Source organism: Patiria miniata, unplaced genomic scaffold, assembly GCF_015706575.1.
Source record: "Patiria miniata isolate m_02_andy unplaced genomic scaffold, ASM1570657v1 HiC_scaffold_5, whole genome shotgun sequence".
Lineage (NCBI taxonomy): Eukaryota > Metazoa > Echinodermata > Asteroidea > Valvatida > Asterinidae > Patiria > Patiria miniata.
Genome location: NW_024037072.1, coordinates 6,378,234 through 6,405,812, shown reverse-complemented (window position 1 = coordinate 6,405,812; position 27,579 = coordinate 6,378,234). Strand labels below are relative to the sequence as shown.

Below are 27,579 nucleotides of genomic sequence, written 5' to 3'. Positions count from 1 at the left end.
GTTTTGGTGTCTAAACATGCATTTTCAGGGTCAAGGAATGCAACTGTACCATTTGGGATAGTATCAAATGGTTTGTTTGTCCAGATACAGTGTTGTTGCCATCTTATTTTTGAAGATGGCCGCCGGCATTGAAAACTACGTGTATTGCAACTTTAAGCCACGTAACATTGAAATCTTAGTGTCTAAACATATATTTTCAGGGTCAAAGAACGCAACTGAACCATTTGGGTTAGTGCCAAATGGTTAATTTGTCCACATACATTGCGGTGGCCATCTTGGATTTTAAAGATGGCCGCCATTGAAAACTTATATCCACCGACCAATATCGTTCTTCCAGGCCACCTAGGATTAAAATTTTGGCGTCCAAACATACATTTTCAGGGTCAAGGAATGCAGCTATGCCACTTATGACAGTGTCAAATGGTCAGTTTGTACACTATTGTGGCCATCTTTGATTTTGAAGATGGCCAGTGCACCAGATAATAATATTGCATTTACTGATATCTCGGCTACTACCCCATATCAAATCACAGTCTAGGTGTCATAACATACATTTTCAAGGTCAGAAAAAACAACTCTTTTATTCAGAAGAGACAAAGATGATTTTAGTTATACTCACAAAATAGTCAACCTGAAGATAAAATCTACTACAGAATACTGTTGATATGTACTGCAGTCACCGAAAATACAGTGGGAAGTATTATGCCAGTCATATTATGTGAGAATAAATGTCATCACTCACAAAGTTTACAGTTTAAAAGTGCTCGCCCTAATTCTCAAGGTGTTGCATGCACGTCTTGCGCCGCATACACTTTGATTCTTGAAGCCACATTAACTAGTTCACTTGGAGGCCACAGGTAACATGGTCCAGACAGGAACCCATACTGTTTTTGTTCATGTTCGAGTGCCTGGTCCTAAACAGGCTTGTCCCATTCCTGAAAAAATCCCTTATCCGTCAGCAACCTGGATTGCGACATTGCAAGTCAACAACAAGCCAACTCTTAATCTGGCACAACACGCTGAAGATGGGTTTCAAAACGACAAATACGTGGAGCTATTTTTGTGGATCTTTCGGTCACATATAATACTGTAAACCACTGCCGCCTCCTGAAAAAGATCTAGTTGTTGTCCCAATACCTCGCATTTGGGTCATTCCATGTCAGACCAACGCACTTTTTTACCTCATGTCTTCCGATTTTGATAAAAATTGCTGTGCTTGTAGGTCCTGATGAGCAATGAATGCACACCAATTTTTAGCCCGATCCGACCTACCATTAGTCTGAGTATCACCCGTTCTACGGAGCGAGCCGTCTTCAACGAGCGTCTATTACATAGACTAACCTACCATGTGGTCTGGGCAGAAACCACAAGAAACGGACATTTTTAGAGTAAAATACCACCCTTTTGGTAGAAGTATGTCAAAACCATGTCAATTTTCATCGAATATAAGTGAATTTGGTATTAAAATAATTATATTGCATGCTCAAATCAACTCATTTGTCAAAATTAAATTTTGTGAAAAGTAGGTCATGTGACCTTTAATATGTTATCGTGACCTTTGACCCAATTTATGTACTAATGTATCATTCCGAAAATCAACGCAATTGAAATGACTTGATAGAGCATGTCTTCCTCTATCAGAATCCACATATATGGCATATTTAAAAAAGAAACATGTAGTTGTACTGTTGGTTAAACTTACTTATTATTAACAAAATCGTTATTATTACATAAAAGTATTTAAGTACATACGTAAACCTGTAACTTCATATACTTTTATTGTTAATGGAAGTTTATTTTCTGTGTAACATAAAATTGACACAATGTGTTTTAAGCTATGATAATGTTGGAGTTTCTTAGAGTTGGCAAGATCCATCGTGACGATGGGAGGCTCTGAAAGCTAGCTCACACCATGCTCGTTCAACTGGACCGGGCCAGCTGGTTGGGTCGTGGTCGTTGCCACTGTCACTTCTGAAACGACAAAAATAGATGTCATTAGTGATACTGTGAATGTTAACATAGGTTTATCCCGGCTATTTATAAAAATCATTCAAACTTATTCACCAACTCTAACATTCAATTTCGTCCGGCGAGAATAATTTAACACGCTTTTAACAAAACCAATAGTCATTTACCATCCAATTTTAAAATTTGGTCACCCTCTTTAGTCACCGGGTCGAGAATATTAGTCGTTACAGATCAAATACGTCTAAGCTGTTGCTGAATGGCAGCATTCAGAGATCGAGCTTATATATATCAATTAGACGAACTTGATTTCCGAATAACACAGTTTGGCATAGACAAAACGAAATCGAATACTCCGGGACAAAACGTGTGCTCATTATTTAAATTTGCTTGAACTGAATTTGAAATTGTCTAACAAAAGACGAAATTAAACATTAAAAGTGCACTAAATCGATGTTGCGGGATGAATTTGAATATAAGAATCGGTAAATTCGAATGAGAAACGTTTAAAATAGCCGGGAAACCATATATATGTAAATAGAAGGGTTCTTTTATACTAGAGTGGTACTAGAATGTCAGTACGTAAACATGGCTGTTTGTCCCCAATTGTTTCAGACTAGAATCGGTCGTGTGCACAAAAGCAGAGCACCTACTTGACTCACCCCTGCACCTCATCGAAACTATTTTTAAAAATGTATATATAAACTAAAAAGGGGCATCTTCTGTTTAAATAATTGAAAGATGTCAACATTTTGAATGAGGAACGAAGCGATCTGACAAGGCTAAATAACTAGAAAAATCAAAACCTGTCAAAGTTGTGAAGGACAAAACTCACGAATGAGAAAATGCTTATGATACCAGATACCGAGGGTTCGAACAATCCTTTACAACTTTTGATAAGGCATTGGTGTAGTCCGCTGAAGAGGCTTTGTCATCATTACCTTCAATTAGGAAGCATTCGCTGCTGCTTATGGCGGCTTCCGTGGCGGTGGTTTGACCGGCCGGACAGGACACGCAGGACTCCTGACCGAATCCCCCCTGATAGGTCCCCATGGCACACGGCAGACACGAGGGCATCGAGCCCGCTGCGGCCGAGTAGTACATACCACGAGGGCAAGCAACTGTTGAGAAACACATTTTGGTGGAGATTTAATGCTTTTGCTCCTTGATACATGTCCTGGTATACTTCGATGGACTTGACTGTAACATTTTTTTTACTTAACTAAAATTTGTCATTTAAACAAAAAAAATATATATCACAGCAGTATAAATTCGTATGGTATTACTGGCCTGTGACTTCGGTGTCTGCTTTACCTATTACATGTACTTCAGTAATTGGTGATTATGAGTTTTAATATCCGTTGGTCCTGACATGTGCTTATGAAAGGAGCTACAGAAGTGTACCATTTTGAAGCAAATTTTGCGAATCGTTGCACTTCAGTAAAATTAAACAATGAAATGAAAATACAATGTTACTTACTGCACACAGGGTCTTCAAGCACTGTGAACGACTTCAACTCAGTACCAGTCGGGCAAGTTGTCTGGTTGCCGAGGTAACTGTAAGCTATTAAGTCAGGAAAATAGCATATTGACATTATCTTATTTGAAATGAATGTTAAATTGAAATAATTCATACACATTTTAATTGCAAAACTGGTGTTTTGATATTGATTTAATACATGTATTGCATCGGTAATACTTACGACTGCAGTCTGGTACCTCCCGCGAAGGCCACCACACGCCAAAGAAGCCGCACAGGTACACGTTTTCCGGGGGTCCGTCAAAGAAGTAATATGATTGGTTGCAGCGGGGCTCACAGATCTTGCCAAACATCCAATCAGAGCAGCCGCTCTCCCCGTTCAGCGGGCCGTTCGGTTTGCCGCACACGACGGCTGTTTGTAGAGAGGAAGAAGAATTTAAAACAGAACGTGAAATTGGAATTAAAACAAAATTAATAGAATGAAATAAAATACACAAATATAATACGTACTCTGGATGGATATGCTGAACTTGCAGGTGGCTGAATTGCCTGCCGCATCACGGACGTCTGTCAGGAAGGTGTACGTGCCCCACGTGAAACGGCCTTCCGGTGACTACACGACAAGCAAGAGAACAAGGTCCAACGAGTGAGTGATTCGTTGCAGTTCCCCAAGTTTTGTAAATGTTTGCTCAGTTTTGTTTTAATACAAATGGATTTCTCTAAATTCCATTTTTTATCCATCCAAATTCATCACCAGAACCCCCCCCCCCCCCAATGCTAAATGCAAACAAGTTAAGTCAACATTCACTTCCACTTGCCCTGCCATACTTTTAACCAAGGCTAGTCACCAGCAGTCGGATCACAATTATGTCAAGCAAGCACTGTGACTAGTCAAACTGGGTCAACAGACAAAGCAGGCAAGTTGTGGATCACAGCTGTTTTATTATCACTCATCCGCAGTCAAAGCATAGCTGTATCAAGTTACTTAAACAGTCCCGGCCAGTCAATCCTGCTTCATGTAGGCTGGGAATTCTTAACTGTTGAAAACAGTCACTTTATTTATTTTGACCGAAAGGACTATTTTGGCACAGAATGTGTGTTTGCATATGAGGTTTGAAAATGTGTCGACTCACGATCCAGGTGTTGTTCCCCACCACCGCGACGTTGTCGGTGGCCACCGGGGGCTCCCACTCGATCTCTGGGTACTGCTCCTGGGTGTTCACGGTGAAGGACTCCGGGCAGAACTCGAAGACTGGAGGTTCCTCATCTGAAGATGTCAAAGATGAAATGGAAAACAAAATGACACCGATAAACTGAACTCCCCCTGCCGATTTTGACTGGGGTACAGGAGCGCAGCAAGCATCACTTGTTCCTATCTATACTATTATTTTCTTTATTCAAGTAGCCCTTAACATTTCAAATACTTTTGGCCTTGTAATGCTGGGCAACTGCCATTAAAATTAGACCCTGTCGTAAAATTATGAAATTGACTGGAGGGGGGTTTGAACCTGCGACCTCCCTAACACCGTACCTGAGCTCTACTAACGGATCAATCCAGCCCTATGTTGGCACTTGCCCAGTTTGTCAAGATCCTTGTTCAAGGGTGCTTGTCAGAAGCCATAACCCTCATATGCCAAGTAGCCAGGGATCACTCCAAAATCATAATGCTAGCAACATTAGCAATGTTGCAAACCTTGCAAATATCAACAGAGAGGATACGACTCATACCTGTGACGATAACGGTCAAAGAGCACGTGGCCAAAGATTCCGTGGAGTTGCTCCAGGCCGTGTAGGTGACCGTGGTCCTACCGGCAGGGAACGGGTGACCGACGGCTGGTACGCTGGCCTCCAGACGGTCTAAGGTGTGCACCGGCTTGGGCAGGTCGACTACGGCGTGTGATTCGCCTGGCTCCAGCACTACGGACACGTCCCGTGGGCAAGTTACCTCGGAAACTATGGTCATTACAAAAGAGAAAAGAGTGAAAAGGCAAAGTTGTGGAAACGGACAATCACAATCTAAGTCAATCACAACATCAGGTCACAAGTCAAGCCACAAAAATAATGTGTTTGTCACAATCTATTCGAATACATGTAGGCCTTGTCTGATTTGACTTTGGACACGCTAGTGGTTGGCTTGTAATGACTTGCGATGACTTGGGATGACTTACGATAACCAAGTGCCTTTTATTACAAATTGAATAATTATGCGAAAATGTAAGGTTCCCTACATTTGGGAATTGAACTACATTCATTGTGTGGAATGCGCACATTACAAACTAATCGGCCTAATTACATTTTCTGATTTTCTGATAACCCATTTTCCAATAATACCCCGTTATAAAGTATCATACTCCCAAACAGTCTGGTACATTCGACACTGGTCACTCTCTTTTTCTTCCCATCGTCGGGGAACAAGACAGCAATGGACCCTTGTATTGAGACGTTTGTGTCAAATTTCACAGTATTTCCATTTAATTTGGGCAAAATTCTAAATGATCAGTCTGAATTCTGAGATGAAGCCGAAAAAACCGACGTTTTGGAAATGGGAAAGTCTCACCCTCACTGCAAGACGGCTTCTCATTGGACCATTCCCCGCATGCCTGGCAATTCGTCAAGGAAGAGCCAATCAGCGTGTAGCCTTCATCGCAGGAGTAGGCGCAGATGCCGCTGAACTCGATCTCGCCGTCCTGCAGGCACGATGGCGGACTCACCAGGCCGTGATCGGGATGCTGTAGCCCCGGACAACGTACAGCTACACAGCATCACAAGGAGGCATTATTAGACTCTTTCACGTGTGTCGTGATAATATTACTCCCGTGAGAATGTTGCCTCCGTGTGATCTGCGCATGTGTGTACAGATTCCCACACCTCAGTGTCCTTTTGTTTTTGAATAGTCCTCCAAGATTAATATGTACACAATTCAAAGTCATCACGATGACAAGTTACATGAGTTCATTACATGAGAATTAATCTGTATCTGAATATGGGTATTAAAAACAACGATGCCAGTTTCTCACCTTAAGTCGATTTTTTTTATGACTTTCGGCCACATACGTTTCATTTATTTTCAGGATACGAAATTGAATCATGCCGTTAATGTTGGTCAAATTAGGGCGACCATACACTTTCAACCAGCTGGTTTGAAATAACGTTGGGTATATTTTTCTAACAACCGGCAAATGGTGTGAAATTACTTGTATTACTTGAAAAATAGAGATCACTGCAAATAAGGTGGCTCTGATCGGCCACATGCGTTTCAATGTTTTCCAAAATGAAATTTTACCATTCTGTGAAAAGTTGCTCACATTAGGGTGACCATACACTGTAAATCTGCTTGTATGAAATGATGTTGGGTAGTTTTATAACAACCGGCCAACAGAATAACATATACTTAAATAACTTGTTAATTTGAGTACGTTAACAGTTTTTGTAAAGAGATTTTGGCCAAAAGTGGCCAACGCTGGGCAACAAGTTCAGCAGCAATTGCCCACTTTGAAGTGTGTACAATATCGACCAAAGATGACCATTAATGAACGCCGGGTGTAGAACATTACTGCAAAACGCAAGTTCACGTCTACGGCTTAGTGGAAAATCCCCGGTGATAAATTCATGAAACATGTTAGACTTACGATTGCAGGCTACTGGCTCGCCCGACCACCGACCGGTATTCTGGCAGGTCTTTCTGGCGTTTCCTTGCAGCTCGTAACCGTTCTTACAGCCGAGTCGGCACGTGGTTCCAACTACAGCAAACGATCAAATACACGCTTGATCTTCTCAGCAAGTTGGACTGATATATTTAACTCAAAAATACTATGACAAGGGAATTGGATTAATTTCTGTTTTTTTGCTTCACATTTTGCAGAACTGTTTTAAAATTTACTTTCTGTTTTTAATAACATCATTTAATGAAGTTTTTAAAATTTATATTGAGGGCTTATATTTCTTTCATTTTAGCCTTTTTATTGCAACAAACTTGTAAACGAAAGCAACACAGCCCTTATGAAGAAATAAACAAATCAAAAAACAAATGAAATGATAATTTATCCAATAAATGTCAAATAAAAGTGAAAGCACTACCAGCCTGCACAGATCGTTGATTTTAACCCCCCAAAAATTAAACCAAGTTGCAATACATTAAATAAGTTTTTGTATTTTTTTAAAATACGATTTTGCATCGATTCCATACCTATGATCTGATTGGTGGCGTGGGTACCAAGACAATGGTCTCTAGGGGACACATTCATGTTTTCCGACAGGACCAATGGACTGCACGTCACAGCTGGAAAATAATAAATGTGAATAAAGTGTTGGGGGAATGGAAACAAGTTGTAAAATGAGTTAATGGAATTGGATGTCTTTATTAAGATGAGTTGGTTGAGTTTCATGCCTATTGACTAATACGCGATGTGGCAATAGGCCACGCCCACTTTGCAAGTGGGCAACATTCGGTTACACAATCACGGCTGTGATTGGTCGAAACATCAGGGGCGGGCACAGGACACAGTTAAGTATTTTATCCAGTTCGTACTGTAACTGCGTCATATACGCGCACGCACAGCCGATTACTTGCACCCATTGGCTAAACTCGCCACTGTGCACTACTTCCGGTTCCAGTGATTTCAAATGCTGCTCCGTGTGTAGTGGGCGTGGTTTAAGTTCAAATGACCTCACACTTACGAACGGGATGGGCGGGGCACATGGTATACGACAAGATGAAGTTGCCAGTGTAAAATTAATACAGTGCGGTAAACCATGCAGCAAGTGGTTCAATATAGAAACAACTTTGTGAATGTCCGTCTCGCACTCGTTTACGTCTACCAAAAAAATGAGCGAAAAAAACTCAAAATATAAACTGAAAAGCCTTTTCCTGTATTCCTATTTTCAAGATCAAGGTGAACATTAATGGCAACTGTATTCATCGACTTTCATACCCCCTTTGATTTGAAAGTGTTTTGGTCTTTAATTCACGAAAATGAAACGCTTTAACAAGTTTTGTTGTTTGACAAATTTAGAATCATTATCCAGACTAATACTAAGTTTTGGTAATGGAAACAGTGTTGTACTGGATCCCTATAATTATTATAGCTTGAAGTGGCTGATCATTATTTCATTTCACTTCAACATCCACTTGGTGGATTTGTTTCCCATTAATAAATAGGCGTCCAGGGAGCCACATATTTACGTCATTCAATTTCATTTGAATATCATGGTGGTGTTGCAAATAAAACTCAAACTCAGAATTGGTCTGATCGAACGATCAGATGCTCACCGGCACAGAGGTAGGGATCAGAGGGATCCACGGTATAACCATCGCTACAGTCACAGACGAAGCTACCCTCCGTGTTGAAGCACTGGTGCTGGCAGCCGCCATTACTCTGAGAACATTCGTCGTGGTCTGAAAACCAGGTACCATTGATACGAGTGTAAGCTTATTTCTTTCTTAAACAGCTTCATTACAAGTACATGCATGGCTAAATTTTTCATCGATGTCAATTGTCGCGATTGTCGTCTTTAATGTTTTCATCAGCATCACAACTGTCAAAATAATCATTGTACAGTAACTGACTGACCATCTTAATTGTCACTGTAAGTAATAATAACACATTTTGTAATAATGTAAAAATAATAATTATTACTGATAATGGGTCACTAAAAAGACACTGACTTGTGCACACATTTGTTTTCCAACTTTATTGACCCCTAACCCCAATTTTACCTTATCCTACTGCACGAATGTTCGTATTTTTACTAACTGGACCACGGGCAATCGATCTAGCCTATTTGCGATATTAAAAGTTTGCCTCTAAATTGGGGTTGGGGCATTAAGGAGACATTGAAATGTCTCCCTAACTCCACATGTCTCCCAAAGGTATAACTTATGACTCTAAAGTGTCTCCCGACGGTCCTACGTGAGGTTGTAATGTGGTGCTTATAATCCATTATAGAAAAGGTCTCAAAGCACTTTACAACTTTTACCCCTGTTCATCAGGCCAAGAGGCCATTTTGTTGCAGCAGCTCGAGGTCAGAATATTCTGTCTTTAACTTCACAGGTACCCATTTATACTCCTAAGTGGAGAGAGGCAATTGTAGTAAAGTGCCTTGCCCAAGGACACAAGCACCAGGTTCCTCGTCAGGAAAGTTTGAATGGAACACCACAGCGCTTTGTTCTCAGCACTGTCAATGTCATTCTTATGGTCCTTGCCACATCCTTCGCTTCTGTCAATGTCACCGACTTTGTCACTAGCATCATCAACATCAAGTTCATCATCATGAACATTAACATAAGTGGCGTCACCACCGTCACCATTTTCATTTTAAAAAAAACCCATAAAACTTAATTGACAAAATAATGCAGTCACCTTGGCACGTCGATCCATCGTCCATCAGCATGTAGCCGTTCGGGCATGCGCAGTAGAAGCTGCCCGGAGTGTTGATGCAGTGCTGCTTGCATCCCCCGTTGTCCTGCTCACATTCGTCAATATCTCAATCGAAAGAGTTAGGGAGAAACTCAAAAGTTAGGATGATTCAACAGCTCTTTGGGAGAGAGGTGTTAAAACTGTTTCAGCTTACGTGTTTGTATCTAGAGGGTTTGGCAAAAGGTTTATTTTACATGTATGATGACTGATATTTGAAATTGCGGCAAATAACTGAGATCTAGATAACGAAAAACAGTAGGAATATCACTGATTTGATTTAATAAATCTACGATTGATTTTAAACAAAATCAGAGGACAGTAACACTGGCTATTCTACCTCTTTAAAAGGGGAATAGGCAAGTTTCAAAACAGAGGGAAACTGAATAATGGAATAGTATGTCAGAACTCTGGAAGTATTTTTTTTTGAAGAGTAATTTTGGTTTTTCTTTTTTTACCTTTGCAGGGTATATCACGAGTGTAGTCTCCGGTGTAGCCAGGCGAGCACAGGCAGTCCCGGATCGAAGCCTTGCCCCTGCCGACGGTTCGCGAATGGGCCGGGCACTCCAGACACTCGTTGGCGGTGGCGCTGCGGTACGAGTTGGGCCTGCATTCTGAATCGGGTCGAAGGCAGCAAATAGATCTTGTCAATAGTTTGCAATTATCAGGAACCATGGATTGTATTAAGGGCACCAGTTTGAATACATTGAACTGTGGATCATAAGAAGTTTGACAAAGTAGTGTAGATTTCAACCATAAGAAATCAGTATCAAACTATCTTCAATTCGTTTTGGCTGTGTCTCTTGATCATTCAGTGTTTTCCATTTTTGCACGGTATACATGTTCTTAAACTTAAGGGATTGGCAATGATGAATAAATGAATACTGCCGCGATGAATTGGAAAAAGAAAATGGAATTGTCCATTGACCTTTGACCGATGAGGGCGTGCTTACCTTGACACGATCTCCCATCAGGCATCAGGATGTTGCCAGGTGGACAGTCGCAGCGATAGGTGCCAGGGACATTCACGCATGCGTGTTGGCAGTCATGTGACCTGGAATTCTGACACTCGTCAATATCTGCACAAAAAATGAAACAAAATCGAAAAAGTTTAATAGAACTACAAATTTTGGCCTGAGATTGATGAACATCACATCTGAAAGTAGACTTCGGCCCATTAAGTGCCATTTAGCAATTTCGTTTTCAATGTTAAGCGTATTTCTTTTTGACTTCAATTCAAATATGGATAAATAACGGTCACCTTCACAGCTGTGACGGTCAGCGGCGAGTCGGTACCCAGACTCTGTACATCTACAGTTATAGGAGCCCCACGTATTGGTGCACTGTCCCTGGCAGATATTAGACTCCACACACTCGTTGCGATCTGCAAATCACGGTTTCAAATGACACAAATCAGTGAAAATGATTAGTTTCAGAAAAGGAAATTATCATGCCTATAAGCGGACAGACAAAAAGATGTTCGATTATAAAGTTACTTTTTGACGAAACAAAAATCGCAATTTTCAATGTAGCATGTAAAACGGCCATTTTTAAAAGTGTGCCTAATTTCGACGAGTTTTGGATCTTCAATTTCTTATACGTTTTCGGAGAAACGACTATGAAATTACATTACTTTACAACATTCAAAATTGTTCCTCGTGAAGTTTTACACACAAAACATAGCATTTACTACTTTTATTACCATCCAATTAGCCGAGCATAACTTTAACGTGAGAAAAAAATACCATAAAAAAAAGGAACAGTAAGCCCAGCAGTTAGGTAGTTATGCCTCTAAAGAAACCCCAACTAGAAAGCCTCATGGCTGATGTTAATTTTGAAGTCCCATCTTACCGATGCAACTGGCACCGTTGGGAGCGGGCTTATAGCCGTCAGCGCAGGTACATATCTTGACGCCGTCGGGTTGGGAGCAGGAAGTGGAGTATCGTCCGCAACTGCATGGGATTTCTACCAAAAGAACAATTGTCTTTCAAAACTTGTCGTCACTGTTTAACTCAACTTTAAACTTATCTTTTTTTCCTCGAAATCGTTGAAACCAACCAATACCAACCAGGTATCGAGTAATTAGTTATTCGACACAAGGACGATAGAAAAGCAGTATCAAGAAATTTCGAAAATGGATTATGGATTTTTGTAGTGCATACCACAAGCAACTATAGCTAGGCCTACATGGCATTTTTTTCAGTAACGTTTATTTCCATCAAAAGCACAGCAAAGGCATTATGCGAACAGTAACAAGTTGTATTATGACGGAGGCATGGTTTAAAAAGCCTATACTTAAATGCAAATCTGGAAAGAAAACTATTTCAAAGAATTTGAAGAAAAACAGACAACCAATAGACAGATATGAAACACAACAATAACCAATGACAGACTGACCAATGACCAATGACAGACTGGTCAAAGACATTACATAACAATAACACTAAATAAATAATACGAGGAAATATGGAGCAAATTATACATGCACGGTAAAATAGAACTTTTCGTACTTATCAGCCATTATCTAATCTTTTATCTTCAAATGATTGCAAGAAGAACTCAACACCAAGAATTGAGTCATCACTTTGACAGACAGAAAGATGACAAACAACCGCCAAAAGAATTTCAGAAACAGAATGAATCGTTTTGTGTAGGATTTATTGTTTAATACTAAACGAGTCATCATTTTGCTAGACAGAAAGATGACAAAGAACCGCCAAAGGAATTTTTAAAAAATAGACTGGTTTTTGTGTTTGTAGAATTTATTATTGCTTCATCAATCGAAGATTCAATCAACGTATTTTATTTGCTACGAGCGAGTGGATGTACGCCTATTTTCTGAAAACTCTGTATTAATTGGGTGTCTCCAGTTTCCAAATACAAGTATACCCATACAAGGGTGAAGCAAAAGACTTTTCCCGTAAATTACCTTCGCAGGAACGTTCATCAGCGGCGAGACGAAGCCACCTCTGTGGGCAAGAGCAGCTGTAGGAGCCCTGGGTATTATAACACGCCGCCTGGCAGTCGGCTAGACTATTCCCGCTCTCTTGACACTCATCGATGTCTGTTGGGAAAATTAGAGATAATCAGAGTTTTGGATTAAGAAAAAAATGGAGAGGAAGGGCTTGGGTTCACCAACCGGACAAAAGAGGAATCAGGAAAATGGAGGTGGACAATAAGTCACCCTAATAGGAGGAGACAGTAGGATTAGAGCATAAAAGGTACAGGGAAACAGGCAAAAGAATGGACCCAAAAAAGGTTGTTTCATCGTCATGCGATACCGAAGTGAGCAAAAAAGACAGCACTATTTTTAATAGTTAGGAGGACCGAGCAAGTATCTAAAATTGCAAAAATATTAGCAGACCTAGTTACGTACATAACTGGCCAATTATTTAGGGCTGAACCCTTAGGAATAATGGGAAATCGAGAATTGTTCACGAAAGCTTAAAATTGGCTTGCAATAATTCTAAGCTGTCATCTGACATCCGTCACCCCTATAATCCTGCGTTAACTTACCGACACAGCTTGTCCCATCAACAGCGGGTCTGTAGCCCTGAAGACAGGCGCAGATTTTCTGGCCGTCGGGCTGGGAGCAAGTGTCGGTGCCAGCGCCGCAACTGCATGGCATTACTACATCAAATACATCAATAAGAGCCAGTAGCATTGGGTCAGCAATTGGTTTTGCTGAGACGTTTTACTAACTTATTTCTAATTATACAACTCTAGCAAAGCCTAAATTTGGTTGCTCTGTCTTGAACATTTCTATAAAATGTTTTTTTTTTTAACCAAAAGTACCTTCGCAGGTCCGTTTGTCTGCTGCGAGACGGAGCCACTCCTGTGGGCATAGGCAATAGTAGGAACCCAGTGTATTACGACACGCTGCCTCGCAGTCGGCTAGACCGTCCCCGCTCTCTCGGCACTCATCAATGTCTGTTGGGAAATCAGAGATTTAAAACATCAGTTTTCATAGCTTGTTACTTTAAACAATACAAGGGTCATGTCTTGGAAGACATAAGATGATTGACGAAAACAGCAGTGAAGCTACATTGACTTAAACTTTAATGCAGCCTTGAGTTCTTTTGCTGCTCCTTGAGAAACCTTGGAAATGAAACTTACCATTGCACTCAGTGCCATCGGAGCTGGGCCTGTACCCCTGAGCACATGTGCATTTCTTTAGTCTGTTAATCTCCTTGGGTCGGGTTAGGTTGGGATGGGTTTGATCTGGTTGGGTCGGGTCGGGTCGGGTTAGGTTGGGTTGGGTCGGGTTGGGTTCAACCTCGTCCCCAGGGTGTCGAGCAGTACGCGCCCACCACTACCTGTTCTCTCACCCTGGCATTGGATCATTTGCATGTGCAAGATTTTTGCACACGTATGCAAATAGGCAACAGTCTGGTGCCTGGATATGCGTTACACATTAGCGCTTGTTTTTGTATGCGGTGTCTGGGCTAAAAACAGAGTCAATTCGTAGCAGCGCGAGCCGGCGGCGTGAGTTACGAAAACACTGCATGTTGTCTTATCAAGACAACATGCAGTATCATACTTCATATTAATATAAGCAAATTGGAAAGGAAATTAATATTAAAAGGAAAGGAAATTAATATTAAAATTGGAAAGGAAATTAATATTTTCGAGAAGGCGTGGACGAATGATCGCGAAAACACGTACTGCACGTTGTGAATATATAGCACCAAGTACACGATAAAAATCCATTACTAGCCAATTGCGGTATCCAATCAGGATACAGGAATAAAGTTTCCTATCCAGGGTTTACTATTGGAAACGCGGTTGGAAATAAAGTAAGCACTGGGGACGAGGTTGGGTTGGGTTGGGTCGGGTTGGGTTCAATTTCGTAGAAACTTACCAAGACAGTGGAAGCCATCCGTGCTTGCCCTGTATCCCGCAAAACATCGACACCTTTGAGCAACACCCCATGGGTACACCCCCTTTGATTTGAAAGTGTTTTGGTCTTTAATTCACGAAAATGAAACGCTTTAACAAGTTTTGTTGTTTGACAAATTTAGAATCATTATCCAGACTAATATTAAGTTTTGGTAATGGAAACAGTGTTGTACTGGATCCCTATAATTATTATAGCTTACAGTGGCTGATCATTATTTTATTTCACTTCAACATCCACTTGGTGGATTTGTTTCCCATTAATAAATAGGCGTCCAGGGAGCCACATATTTACGTCATTCAATTTCATTTGAACATCATTGTGGTGTTGCAAATAAAACTCAAACTCAGAATTGGTATGATCGAACGATCAGATGCTCACCGGCACAGAGGTAGGGATCCGAGGGATCCACGGTATGACCATCGTTACAGTCACAGACGAAGCTACCCCCTGTGTTGAAGCACTGGTGCTGGCAGCCGCCATTACTCTGAGAACATTCGTTGTGGTCTGAAAACCAGGTACCATTGATACGAGTATAAGCTGATTTCTTTCTTAAACAGCTTCATTACGAGTACATGCATGGCTAAATTTTTCATCGATGTCAATTGTCGCGATTGTCGTCTTTAATGTTTTCATCAGCATCACAACTGTCAAAATAATCATTGTACAGTAACTGACTGACCATCTTCATTGTCACTGTAAGTAATAATAACACATTTTGTAATTATGTAAAAATAATAATTATTACCGATAATGGGTCACTAGAAAGACATTCCCACTGAACTGTGCACACATTTTTTTTCCAACTTTATTGACCCCTAACCCCAATTTTACCTTATCCTACTGCACGAATGTTCGTATTTTTACTAACTGGACCACGGGCAATCGATCTAGCCTATTTACGATATTAAAAGTTTGCCTCTAAATTGGGGTTGGGGCATTAAGGAGACATTGAAATGTCTCCCTAACTCCACGTCTCCTAAAGGTATAACTAATGACTCTAAAGTGTCTCCCGACGGTCCTACGTGCGGTTGTAATGTGGTGCTTAAAATCCATAATACAAAAGGTCTCAAAGCACTTTACAACTTTTACCCCTGTTCATCAGGCCATGAGGCCATTTTGTTGCAGCAGCTCAAGATCAGAATATTCTGTCTCTGCCTTCACATGTACCCATTTATACTCCTAAGTGAAGAGAGGCAATTGTACTAAAGTGCCTTGCCCAAGGACACAAGCACCAAAGCACCAGGTTCCTCGTCAGGAAAGTTCGAATGGAACACCACAGCGCTTTGTTCTCAGCACTGTCAAATGTCATTCTTATGGTCCTTGCCACATCCTTCGCTTCTGTCAATGTCACCGACTTTGTCACTAGCATCATCAACATCAAGTTCATCATCATGAACATTAACATAAGCTGCGTCACCACCGTCAGTATTTTCATTTTAATAAAAAAACATAAAACTTAATTAAACAAAATAATGCAGTCACCTTGGCACGTCGATCCATCGTCCATCAGCATGTAGCCGTTCGGGCATGCGCAGTAGAAGCTGCCCGGAGTGTTGATGCAGTGCTGCTTGCATTTTCCGTTGTCCTGCTCACATTCGTTAATATCTCAATCGAAAGGGAGAAACTCAAAAGTTAGGATGATTCAACAGCTCTTTGGGAGAGAGGTGTTAAAACTGTTTCAGCTTGCGTGTTTGTATCTAGAGGGTTTGGCAAAAGGTTTATTTTACATGCATGATGACTGATATTTGAAATTGCGGCAAATAACTGAGATTTAGATAACGAAAAACAGTAGGAATATCACTGATTTGATTTAATAAATCTACGATTGATTTTAAACAAAATCAGAGGACAGTAACACTGGCTATTCTACCTCTTTAAAAGGGGAATAGGCAAGTTTTCAAAACAGAGGGAAACTGAATAAGGGAATAGTATGTCAGAACTCTGGAAATATTTTTTTTTTAAGAGTAATTTTGTTTTTCTTTTTTACCTTTGCAGGGTATATCAGAAGTGTAGTCTCCGGTGTAGCCGGGCGAGCACAGGCAGTCCCGGATCGAAGCCTTGCCCCTGCCGATGGTTCGCGAATGGGCCGGGCACTCCAGACACTCATTGGCGGTGGCGTTGCGGTACGAGTTGGGCCTGCATTCTGAATCGGGTTGAAGGCAGCAAATAGATCTTGTCAATAGTTTGCAATTATTCAGTACCATGGATTGTATTAAGGGCACCAGTTTGAATACATTGAACTGTGGATCATAACAAGTTTGACAAAGTAGTGTAGATTTCAGTATAAGAAGAAATCAGTATCGAACTATCTTCAATTCGTTTTTGGCTGTGTCTCTTGATGATTCAGTGTTTTCCATTTTTGCATGGTATACATGTACTTAAACTTAAGGGATTGGCAATGATGAATAAATGAAAATTGCCGCGATGAATTGGAAAAAGAAAATGGAATTGTCTATTGACCTTTGACCTATGAGGGCGTGCTTACCTTGACACGATCTCCCATCAGGCATCAGGATGTTGCCAGGTGGACAGTCGCAGCGATAGGTACCGGGGACATTCACGCATGCGTGTTGGCAGTCATGTGACCTGGAATTCTGACACTCGTCAATGTCTGCACAGAAAATGAAACAAAATCGAAAAAGTTTATTAGAACGACAAATTTTGGCCTGAGATTGATGAACATCACATCTGAAAGTAGACTTCGGCCTATTAAGTGCCATTTAGCAATTTCGTTTTCAATGTTAAGCGTATTTCTTTTTGACTTCAATTCAAATATGGATAAATAACGGTCACCTTCACAGCTGTGACGGTCAGCGGCGAGTCGGTACCCAGACTCTGTACATCTACAGTTATAGGAACCCCACGTATTGGTGCACTGTCCCTGGCAGATATTAGACTCCACACACTCGTTGCGATCTGCAAATCACGATTTCAAATGACACAAATCAGTGAAAATGATTAGTTACAGAAAAGGAAATTATCATGCCTATAAGCGGACAGACAAAAAGATGTACGATTATAAAGTTACTTTTTGACGAAACAAAAATCGCAATTTTCAATGTAGCATGTAAATGGCCGTTTTTAAAAGTGTGCCTAATTTCGACGAGTTTTGGCTCTTCAAATTCTTATACGTTTTCGGAGAAACGACTATGAAATTACATTACATTTAACAACATTCAAAATTGTTCCTCATGAAGTTTTACACACAAAACATAGCATTTACTACTTTTATTACCATCCAATTAGCCGAGCATAACTTATACGTGAGAAAAAAATACCATCAAAAAAAAAAGAAACAGTAAGCCCAGCAGTCAGGTAGTTATGCGTCTAAAGAAACCCCAACTAGAAAGCCTCATGGCTGATTGTTAATTTTGAAGTCCCAACTTACCGACGCAACTAGCACCGTTGGGAGCGGGCTTATAGCCGTCAGCGCAGGTACATATCTTGACGCCGTCGGGTTGGGAGCAGGAAGTGGAGTATCGTCCGCAACTGCATGGGATTTCTACCAAAAGAACAATTGTCTTTCAAAACTTGTCGTCACTGTTTAACTCAACTTTAAACTTATCTTTTTTCCCTCGAAATCGTTGAAACAAGAATACCAACCAGGTATCGAGTAATTAGTTATTCGACACAAGGACGATAGAAAAGCAGTATCAAGAAATTTCGAAAATGGATTATGGATTTTTGTAAGGCATACCACAAGCAACTATAGCTAGGCCTACATGGAATTTTTTTCAGTAACATTTATTTTCATCAAAAGCAAAGCAAAGGCATTATGCGAACGGTAACAAGTTGTATTAGGACGGAGGCGTGGTTTTAAAAAGCCAAAGCTAATAGATACATGCCTATACTTAAATGCGAATCTGGAAAGAAAATGATTTCAAGGAATTTGAATAAAAACAGACAACCAGTAGACAAATATGAAACACAACAATAACCAATGACAGACTGACCAACATACAGACAACAGCGGTCAAAGACATTACATAACAATAACATTAAATAATACGAGGAAATATGGAGCAAATTATACATGCACGGTAAAATAGAACTTTTCGTACTTATCAGCCATTATCTAATCTTTTATCTTCAAATGATTGCAAGAAGAACCCAACACCAAGAATTGAGTCATCACTTTGACAGACAGAAAGATGACAAACAACCGCCAAAAGAATTTTAGAAACAAAATGAATCGTTTTGTGTAGGATTTATTGTTTAATACTAAACGAGTCATCATTTTGCTAGACAGAAAGATGACAAAGAACCGCCAAAGGAATTTTTAAAAAATAGACTGGTTTTTGTGTTTGTAGGATTTATTATTGCTTCATCAATCGAAGATTCAATCAACGTATTTTATTTGCTACGAGCGAGTGGATGTAGGCCTATTTTCTGAAAACTCTGTATTAATTGGGTGTCTCCAGTTTCCAAATACAAGTATACCCATACAACGGTGAAGCAAAAGACTTTTCCCGTAAATTACCTTCGCAGGAACGTTCATCAGCGGCGAGACGAAGCCACCTCTGTGGGCAAGAGCAGCTGTAGGAGCCCTGGGTATTATAACACGCCGCCTGGCAGTCGGCTAGACTATTCCTGCTCTCTTGACACTCATCGACGTCTGTTGGGAAAATCAGAGATAATCAGAGTTGTGGATTAAGAAAAAAATGGAGAGGAAGGGCTTGGGTTCACCAACTGGACAAAAGAGGAATAAAGAAAAGGGAAGTGGACAATAAGTCACCCTTATAGGAGGAGACAGTAGGATTAGAGCATAAAAGGTACAGGGAAACAGGCAAAAGAATGGACCCAAAAAAAAGGTTGTTTCATCGTCATGCGATACCGAAGTGAGCAAAAAAGACAGCACTATTTTTAATAGTTAGGAGGACCGAGCAAGTATCTAATATTGCAAAAATATTAGCAGACCTAGTTACGTACATAACTGGCCAATTATTTAGGGCTGAACCTTTAGGAATAATGGGAAATCGAGAATTGTTCACGAAAGCTTAAAATTGGCTTGCAATAATTCTATGCTGTCATCTGACATCCGTAACCCCTATAATCCTGCGTTAACTTACCGACACAGCTTGTCCCATCAACAGCGGGTCTGTAGCCCTGAAGACAGGTGCAGATTTTCTGGCCATCGGGCTGGGAGCAAGTGTTGGTGCCAGCGCCGCAACTGCATGGCATTACTAGATTAAATACATCAATGAGAGCTGGTAACATTGGGTCAGCAATTGGTTTTGTCGAGACGTTTTACTAACTTATTTCTACTTATTTCTGTAATTATACAACTCTAGCAAAGCCTAAATTAGGTTGCTCTGTCTCGAACATTTCTATAAATGCAGTGAAGCTACATTGACTTACTCTTTAATGCAGCCTTGAGTTCTTTTGCTGCTCCTTGAGAAACCTTGGAAATGAAACTTACCATCACACTCAGTGCCATCGGAGCTGGGCCTGTACCCCTGAGCACATGTGCATTTCTTTAGTCTGTTAATCTCCTTGGGTTGGGTTGGGTTGGGTTAGGTTGGGTTGGGTCGGGTTGGGTCGGGTTCAATTTCGTAGAAACTTACCAAGACAGTGGAAGCCATCCGTGCTTGCCTTGTATCCCGCAATACATCGACACCTTCGAGCAACACCCCATGCGTACACGCACTCACCGTGTTCGCCACAGTTACACCTACCTTGGTTCTCTGAATAAGACAATATGCACAATGGTAATCACAATGCTTACTGATACAATGAATTGTGAATACAGAAAGTAATCAACCAATTAACCTCAAAATAAATTAACTTTTTCTCTTCTTCTTTTCACTCCAAGTTAGGCAGGCACACTTCAATTCATTTACACTCAGCAGAGAATTCAGATAATTTTAATTCTTGTCTTTATTTCTTGTTTGTCCACTCATGTTTATAAATTGCTTTGTTTGTTTGCTCTGGCATGGCTTTTAGCCTTACTGAAATAAATGTTTTGTATTAATGAATGAATGAATGAATGAATGAATGAATGAATGAATGAATGAATGAATGAATGAATGAATGAATGAATGAGACATCAGACAGACAAGATTATTATCATAATAACTCACGTATACAAGAGGTTTTGTCGGGCGCCAAATTGAAGCCTGAGTGACAATAGCAAACAAAACTTCCCGGGGAGTTGTAACATATGTGCTGACAGGGTCCTCTGCCAACGTTAGTTGAACACTCGTTGAAATCTAGAGGGAAGACCGATCGACACAAACAACAATAGTTCAAAGCTATCTCGTTTGTGTGATGTACAAATCCACTGTATCGCCTCATGGAGGAAGGATAATAATTCCTCTGTGTATGCGTGTAATCTGGACACGTTGGTTTTTGTCTTCAGATTCGTAAACAAGACTCCTGTGAAATCCCCACGAGTCAATAAAAGTCAAACTGACCTACAAGTTATTCAGTCTGTTATGTCCCAGAAAAAAAGTCATTATTTTGTCATTATTCATGTATAAACCTGACTTGTGATTGACTTGTGACTAACTTTTGATTGACTTTTGATTGACTAGGTAAGAACTTTTTTTTCTTTCTGTGCACCAATTTCATTTGTATAAGCATCCTGAGATTTCAACCAGTAGTCAGAGATATCGGCAAGGGCTTTGATCAGTTTCCGGTAACAAACCTCTAAGCTTATGCAGTCGCATGGTTACCATCGTCGTATAGCTGGGCCAGAGACACATTTTGCCAATCTGATTGCATGTATGTATTAAGAAAGAAATCCATCAATGTTTTATTCAGCAAAGTCAAAGTTAACTATAGAATGACTGTAAAACCCCAAAAATGGTGGGAAAGTTAACAGTTGTGTACCTTGGCATGTCTTGCCGTCTGAAGCTAGTTTGTACCCGTCCCGGCACGAGCAAATTGCGCCGTGAGGTCCGTTCCTGCATATCTGTTGGCAGCCGCCATTTCTATTACCACAAGTGGCTGTAGCAAATAGGCACGAGAGAAAGGGACATTCTTCATCTCATTGGGTATGTTGTGGTTTTTTGTTTTTACTTGTTCTGCGGTGTTGTTTGGAACTAGACGGCATAGTCTGTACATTTTTTCCAATTACTCTTAATATTTAATTTATTTGAATGGCTTTTGAGGGACTTTTTGTGTTGACTATCAGGGAACTAATTTGTAGTGGTAGGATTTGCCCTTCTCCGACGCAATGCTTGTAAGCACTGTATTTTCTTTGCTAAGCTTGCTCGGCTCAAACCCAGGACTTCCTGCATACTAGTTCAGATAATGTGTTCACCACTCTATACCACCAGCTTACCCGGGTCGGCTAGCCGGTTCGAATCTTATAAAGCAGCCATTTCTGTTGTGACGGTGAGTTGTAAACATCTGCAGCATTTATCAAAAGAACGTAGGGTACTTACATAGGCAATTTGGTGGTGTTCCAACAACGCTGCCAGCAGAGCAGTACACTGCATAGTTGGCTGGGTACAAGGTAAAGCCATGGTGACATCTGTAAGTGATAGCGTAAAAGAAGGTCCTGGACGCATCATATTTATTTACATACACAGGGGGGTTAGCATTCTCTACTCTGGGTGCAGTACCACAGCGATCGCCTTCCAGTACCGTAGCAGGATAGCCGCCGCTCTGCAACTGACAGGTTGGTAATGTCCCGTTCCACACCAGGCCGTTGCAGAAGAGCACCGAGGAACCCCTTATCTTGTACCCAGACCGGCACTCGATCTTCAGCATCGCTCCTGCATTCTTGATGTTGATGATGCCGTTCTGAACAGCTGTATTCCTCGGAACTTGACAACCCTGGCCTGTGTTGAGAAGAAAAAAATGACTCTTCATTTCTGAATTAAGTCAACGAAAATTCATCTTTGATGTATGTGCCAGGATGAATAACCTTGTGTCCGATCCGATGCAGTGAAAAATCTGTTAATAACACTGGCAGTTAAGAATGAGAGCTGAACCCGACCACAAAATCTTAATATAAGGAGAGTAAGAGACCACTTGGGTTTTTTTTGGGGGGGGGGGGGGGGGCTGGCAGAGAGGAGATAAGCTATTTCCAGATTTATTTAAATGTTTTCTTTCATTTTACACTGCATCGGATCGGACACAAGGTTATTTATCCTGGCACATACATCAAAGATGAATTTTTCGTTGACTTGTGACTAACTTTTGATTGACTTTTGATTGACTAGGTAAGAACTTTTTTTTCTGTGCACCAATTTCATTTGTATAAGCATCCTGAGATTTCAACCAGTAGTCAGAGATATCGGCAAGGGCTTTGATCAGTTTCCGGTAACAAACCTCTAAGCTTATGCAGTCGCATGGTTACCATCGTCGTATAGCTGGGCCAGAGACACATTTTGCCAATCTGATTGCATGTATGTATTAAGAAAGAAATCCATCAATGTTTTATTCAACAATAGAATGACTGTAAAAACCCCAAAATGGTGGGAAAGTTAACAGTTGTGTACCTTGGCATGTCTTGCCGTCTGAAGCTAGTTTGTACCCGTCCCGGCACGAGCAAATTGCGCCGTCAGCTCCGTTCCTGCATATCTGTTGGCAGCCGCCATTTTGATAACCACAAGTGGCTGTAGCAAATAGGCACGAGAGAAAGGGACATTCTTCATCTCATTAGGTATGTTGTGGTTTTTTGTTTTTACTTGTTCTGCGGTGTTGTTTGGAACTAGACGGCATAGTCTGTACATTTTTTCCAATTACTCTTAATATTTAATTTATTTGAATGGCTTTTGAGGGACTTTTTGTGTTGACTATCAGGGAACTAATTTGTAGTGGTAGGATTTGCCCTTCTCCGACGCAATGCTTGTAAGCACTGTATTTTCTTTGCTAAGCTTGCTCGGCTCAAACCCAGGACTTCCTGCATACTAGTTCAGATAATGTGTTCACCACTCTATACCACCAGCTTACCCAGGTCGGCTAGCCAGTTCGAATCTTATAAAGCAGCCATTTCTGTTGTGACGGTGAGTTGTAAACATCTGCAGCATTCATCAAAAGAACGTAGGGTACTTACATAGGCAATTTGGTGGTGTTCCAACAACGCTGCCAGCAGAGCAGTACACTGCATAGTTGGATGGGTACAAGGTAAAGCCATGGTGACATCTGTAAGTGATAGCGTAAAAGAAGGTCCTGGACGCATCATATTTATTTACATACACAGGGGGGTTAGCATTCTCTACTCTGGGTGCAGTACCACAGCGATCGCCTTCCAGTACCGTAGCAGGATAGCCGCCGCTCTGCAACTGACAGGTTGGTAATGTCCCGTTCCACACCCGGCCGTTGCAGAAGAGCACCGAGGAACCCCTTATCTCGTACCCAGACCGGCACCCGATCTTCAGCATTGCTCCTTCATGCTTGATGTTGATGATGCCGTCCTGAACAGCTGTAGTCCTCGGAACTTGACAACCCTGGCCTGTGTTGAGAAGAAAAAAATGACTCTTCATTTCTGAATTAAGTCAACGAAAATTCATCTTTGATGTATGTGCCAGGATGAATGACCTTGTGTCCGATCCGATACAGTGAAAAATCTGTTAATAACACTGGCAGTTAAGAATGAGAGCTGAACCAAACCACAAAATCTTAATATAAGGAGAGTAAGAGACCACTTGGGTTTTTTTTGGGGGGGGGGGGGCTGGCAGGGAGGAGATAAGCTATTTCCAGATTTATTTAAATGTTTTCTTCCATTTGACTTACGTATGCACACTGAAGGTGATCCGATCCACTGCCCATCCGCACCGCATCGTATGCTCCCAACACCAAGTCTCGCCTTGTAGCCCTGTGCGCACGTGTAGGTAACCAGTCCGCCTGCGCCTTGCGTCACTCGTGCGTTCTCGATCCGGGGTGCCAGCCCGCACGTCGCAGTCGATCGCACCGCTCGCACCGCTCGCACACACTGCGATAGCTGGTTGCGCCAGCGTGTACCGTCGCAGTAGGTCACCGTGGACCCGGGGCCCTGGGGCTCAAACCCGGTGTGGCAGCGGTGCCAACGGACCGTTCCTCCGTTGTATCGACTCACCGAGGAGAATGGTACAACGGGTGCGTCGTCTTCCGAACATCCCCCAGCTGATTACCAAGAACAGGAGAGATTTCAAATCATTTCACATCGACTTTGTTTTGTTAACAATTTTGTAAGTTTGGTGGTGAAAGTTTGACGAAAAAAAATCAATGAAGTGATACAAAAGGTATTGAAAAAGTCTTTGTTAATTTTATCCCACAAATTCGGGCGCATGGTTAAAGATAACATACTGCTTAGCAATTTATGCGATAAAACATGAATCAGCTTGGATTGTATAGTCACATCGTGTAATAATTGAAAAGAATGGCTGGTATGGTAACCTGTGTCAGCTGAACATAATTATATTCTGTGCTTCGCAATTTCTATGCTTAACGCCTCCATGAAACCGGCCCCAAGGCAAAACTGAGGCCTACTGGCAACTATATTTTAGGTGGGCAAGTGGTTAATTTGACGAAAAGTCAACAGCCCTGAGTGTGATCCATTCATGTCGCTTTCCCTTTATGAGCACTTAACCACATACCCGTGCAAAAATGTAACACCAGGAAGTAAAATGGAACCAACAGGTGTACTGGGTTTAGTTATCGCTCATCTCAAAACAAGATGTTAAACTTTGCATAAATTTATAATATTGATTTTTGTTTGGATAAAATAAATGCCAGCGAACTGATGATACAATGAAAGCAGGTGCACTCGCTTAAGTCCCATGTAAGATTAGTCCCTAAATCAGGATCAGATTTGACCTTGCACTCCTCTGGGTATAATAAATAAACCATTCTTTGGTGTCAAACTGAATTTTCTTTATCAAAAGGACAATTATCATGTCAAAATGAAACTTTTCTGGGTCGCGTTTAAATGGCAAGGAAAAGTGGCTTGGAGAAGTGTAACTTTTTAACATAAAGAAAATGTCAAGTCAATATCCAAACTTGACCCGAATCTGGGTCGAATCTGTACGGACCTTCTAAAAAAATGGGACATATTTTCACCGTGTAACCTATTTTTGACATTTCTCTCATACTCGTGGTATTGACAAGATAATAATCAAACTTGCACCCAGCCGATTATATAGCTGAAGTTAGCTATTTTTCCGGTGGTGGTCAAAACAAATTATTTTTAAGCATGTACCGACGTTGACGAGATTTCTTACCCGAGCAGACCGGTGTGCTACCGCTCCATCTCCCATTCTCCTGGCAGTGCCTTTCGCGACTACCGAACGTGTACATCTGGTACCCCTCGTCACACGAGTACGAGACGGATGCGCCGTGGTTGTAGGCCTCATAGCTGCCGTTCTCGATGCCGGGCGGCTGGTCGCATGGGGGTCTGTCATTCTCCCCAGAATCAATTCGGTCTGATGAGTAAAAACAAAAAAAATATGCCACAAAATAAAATTTCTAAAAAACAAAATGTTTGCAGAAAAAAATGTGTGATGCGCGCGGCTTGTGATTGACGAAAATGTTTCAGTGCTGATTCTATGTTTCAGTGCTGATACTAATGAATTAACATTTATAATTATATTCTCAGGGTCCCGTGGAAGACCACATTATGTGTGAACAGGCTACCCTGATAAATGATCAGAAATAAATAAATAAATAAAAAAATAAGATTTACACTAAAGTGTTCCGGTGTATTCCTCCTCATCTATAATGCATATACCCTTAATACTATGGCCAGTATTATAATGATTTTGTGTGGGCATTCACTGGCAAAACATTCATACACAATGTAGCCCAGGTTGGACGAAGTCTTCATTGCAATCCCTCCGTAACGTAGGGAGGAAAGGGAGTCCACCAGGGCTAATACACAATGCAAACAACAAAATAGACAACCGGTTAGACGAACACATGGATAGAGATGTTAAAAACATGGTTTGTTCAAGCAAAGCGTCGAGCCTTTTGCATGCGGGTGCATGCTGACATCGGAGAGATGAGTAGGTGTGTGTCCCTAGAAAAGTCACTTTGCTCCAATACATTTTTTTTCCACCGATAAATTCGTACTCTGTTGTTGTTACATGTATAAAGACTAATCGGGTGATCACACTGAGAAGACATTACCGCGAGGTACACGATATAGTAACCTCACTAATCTTGCGCGCAGGTCGCTTGTATACGGCAACTAGGCAAAAAGCCCAATCTTTAAAGCTTATTAACAATGGTCAGATTCTTATAAGGGTGACTGAGTAATTAAAACCATAGATGATACAGGTTGGCAGCAAATACCTGCTGCTGAAAAACATGTTCCTTAAAAGGTGAAGCAGCCCATCCCCACCGCCCCCTCCATCCCACTTCAAGGCGCCACCACTCAGATGTGCCACTGAGTCGAACAACACAATATGTAGCGCATACACAATGCTTACAAGATAAGGGAAGAAGACAGTATGAGCCAATTGCTTACCGTTCTGTGCTGTGACCAATCGGAGCCGTGTTACGAGGCAGACAGCGACCCACATCACAAGACAACCACGCCACGCCATCCTTAACCCTCAGTTCCACGAGTATCCACACAGTTTAGAAATATCCTCTCGTGAAAAAAACCTCTCTCTCTAAACAGTTCTTCAGACTGGAGTGGATCAGTATGCGACGCCACAAGCCAAGAGCACAAGCCTTACAGTGGTGACAAGGAGGAAATACCGAAAACACACCAGCTTGCACTTTGTGCATGCTATGGGCTGTTACGGTATGTTGGCAAAGTGACATGCCAGCAAACCCGGAACTTTACCAGAGTGAGAGACCACCGGAAACAAGGGATCACTACAAGGGCAGCAGCACGAGTGCTCGTGTAGGCGTGTACAGACCGAGACCTTGATGAGAGGTTGGTT

General features: G+C 41.3%; 1 protein-coding gene across 12 annotated transcripts; it reads right to left on the bottom strand.

The window, feature by feature from the left end:
• Positions 1 to 1,604: 1,604 nt before the first annotated feature.
• Positions 1,605 to 27,472, bottom strand: LOC119741115 (fibrillin-2-like). Of its 12 annotated transcripts, XM_038216794.1 has the most exons (36): positions 27,156 to 27,469; positions 25,912 to 26,112; positions 24,446 to 24,814; positions 23,766 to 24,164; positions 23,209 to 23,325; positions 22,147 to 22,545; positions 21,590 to 21,706; positions 20,839 to 20,967; positions 20,323 to 20,442; positions 19,828 to 19,941; positions 19,239 to 19,373; positions 18,147 to 18,260; positions 17,552 to 17,674; positions 17,244 to 17,369; positions 16,746 to 16,901; positions 16,241 to 16,363; positions 15,137 to 15,262; positions 13,654 to 13,788; positions 13,375 to 13,488; positions 12,788 to 12,922; positions 11,710 to 11,823; positions 11,120 to 11,242; positions 10,812 to 10,937; positions 10,317 to 10,472; positions 9,805 to 9,927; positions 8,715 to 8,840; positions 7,632 to 7,724; positions 7,075 to 7,185; positions 6,003 to 6,197; positions 5,174 to 5,398; positions 4,579 to 4,712; positions 3,956 to 4,058; positions 3,669 to 3,857; positions 3,446 to 3,529; positions 2,907 to 3,086; positions 1,605 to 1,971 (listed from the first exon to the last, which is right to left on the bottom strand). In XM_038216794.1, exons 1-36 carry the CDS (start codon positions 27,232 to 27,234, stop codon positions 1,901 to 1,903), a joined length of 5,484 nt encoding a protein of 1,827 aa, XP_038072722.1. In that variant the 5' UTR covers positions 27,235 to 27,469; the 3' UTR covers positions 1,605 to 1,900. The 12 variants fall into 12 exon arrangements, with proteins under 12 accessions (XP_038072722.1, XP_038072723.1, XP_038072728.1 ...); XM_038216795.1 differs by lacking the exon at positions 8,715 to 8,840 and having other exon boundaries at positions 27,156 to 27,467; XM_038216800.1 differs by lacking the exons at positions 22,147 to 22,545; positions 23,209 to 23,325 and having other exon boundaries at positions 27,156 to 27,467.
• Between the last annotated feature and the right edge of the window lie 107 nt (positions 27,473 to 27,579).

Coding starts and splice junctions, on each gene's coding strand:
- LOC119741115 (XM_038216794.1), bottom strand. CDS start 27,234: ATGGCGTGGCGTGGTTGTCTTGTGATGTGGGTCGCTGTCTGCCTCGTA. Junction 17,370..17,551: donor TGACCGTCACAGCTGTGAAG/GTGACCGTTATT, acceptor TTTTCTGTGCAG/ACATTGACGAGTGTCAGAAT. Junction 13,789..15,136: donor GGATCCCTACCTCTGTGCCG/GTGAGCATCTGA, acceptor ATTTCCCAACAG/ACATTGATGAGTGCCGAGAG.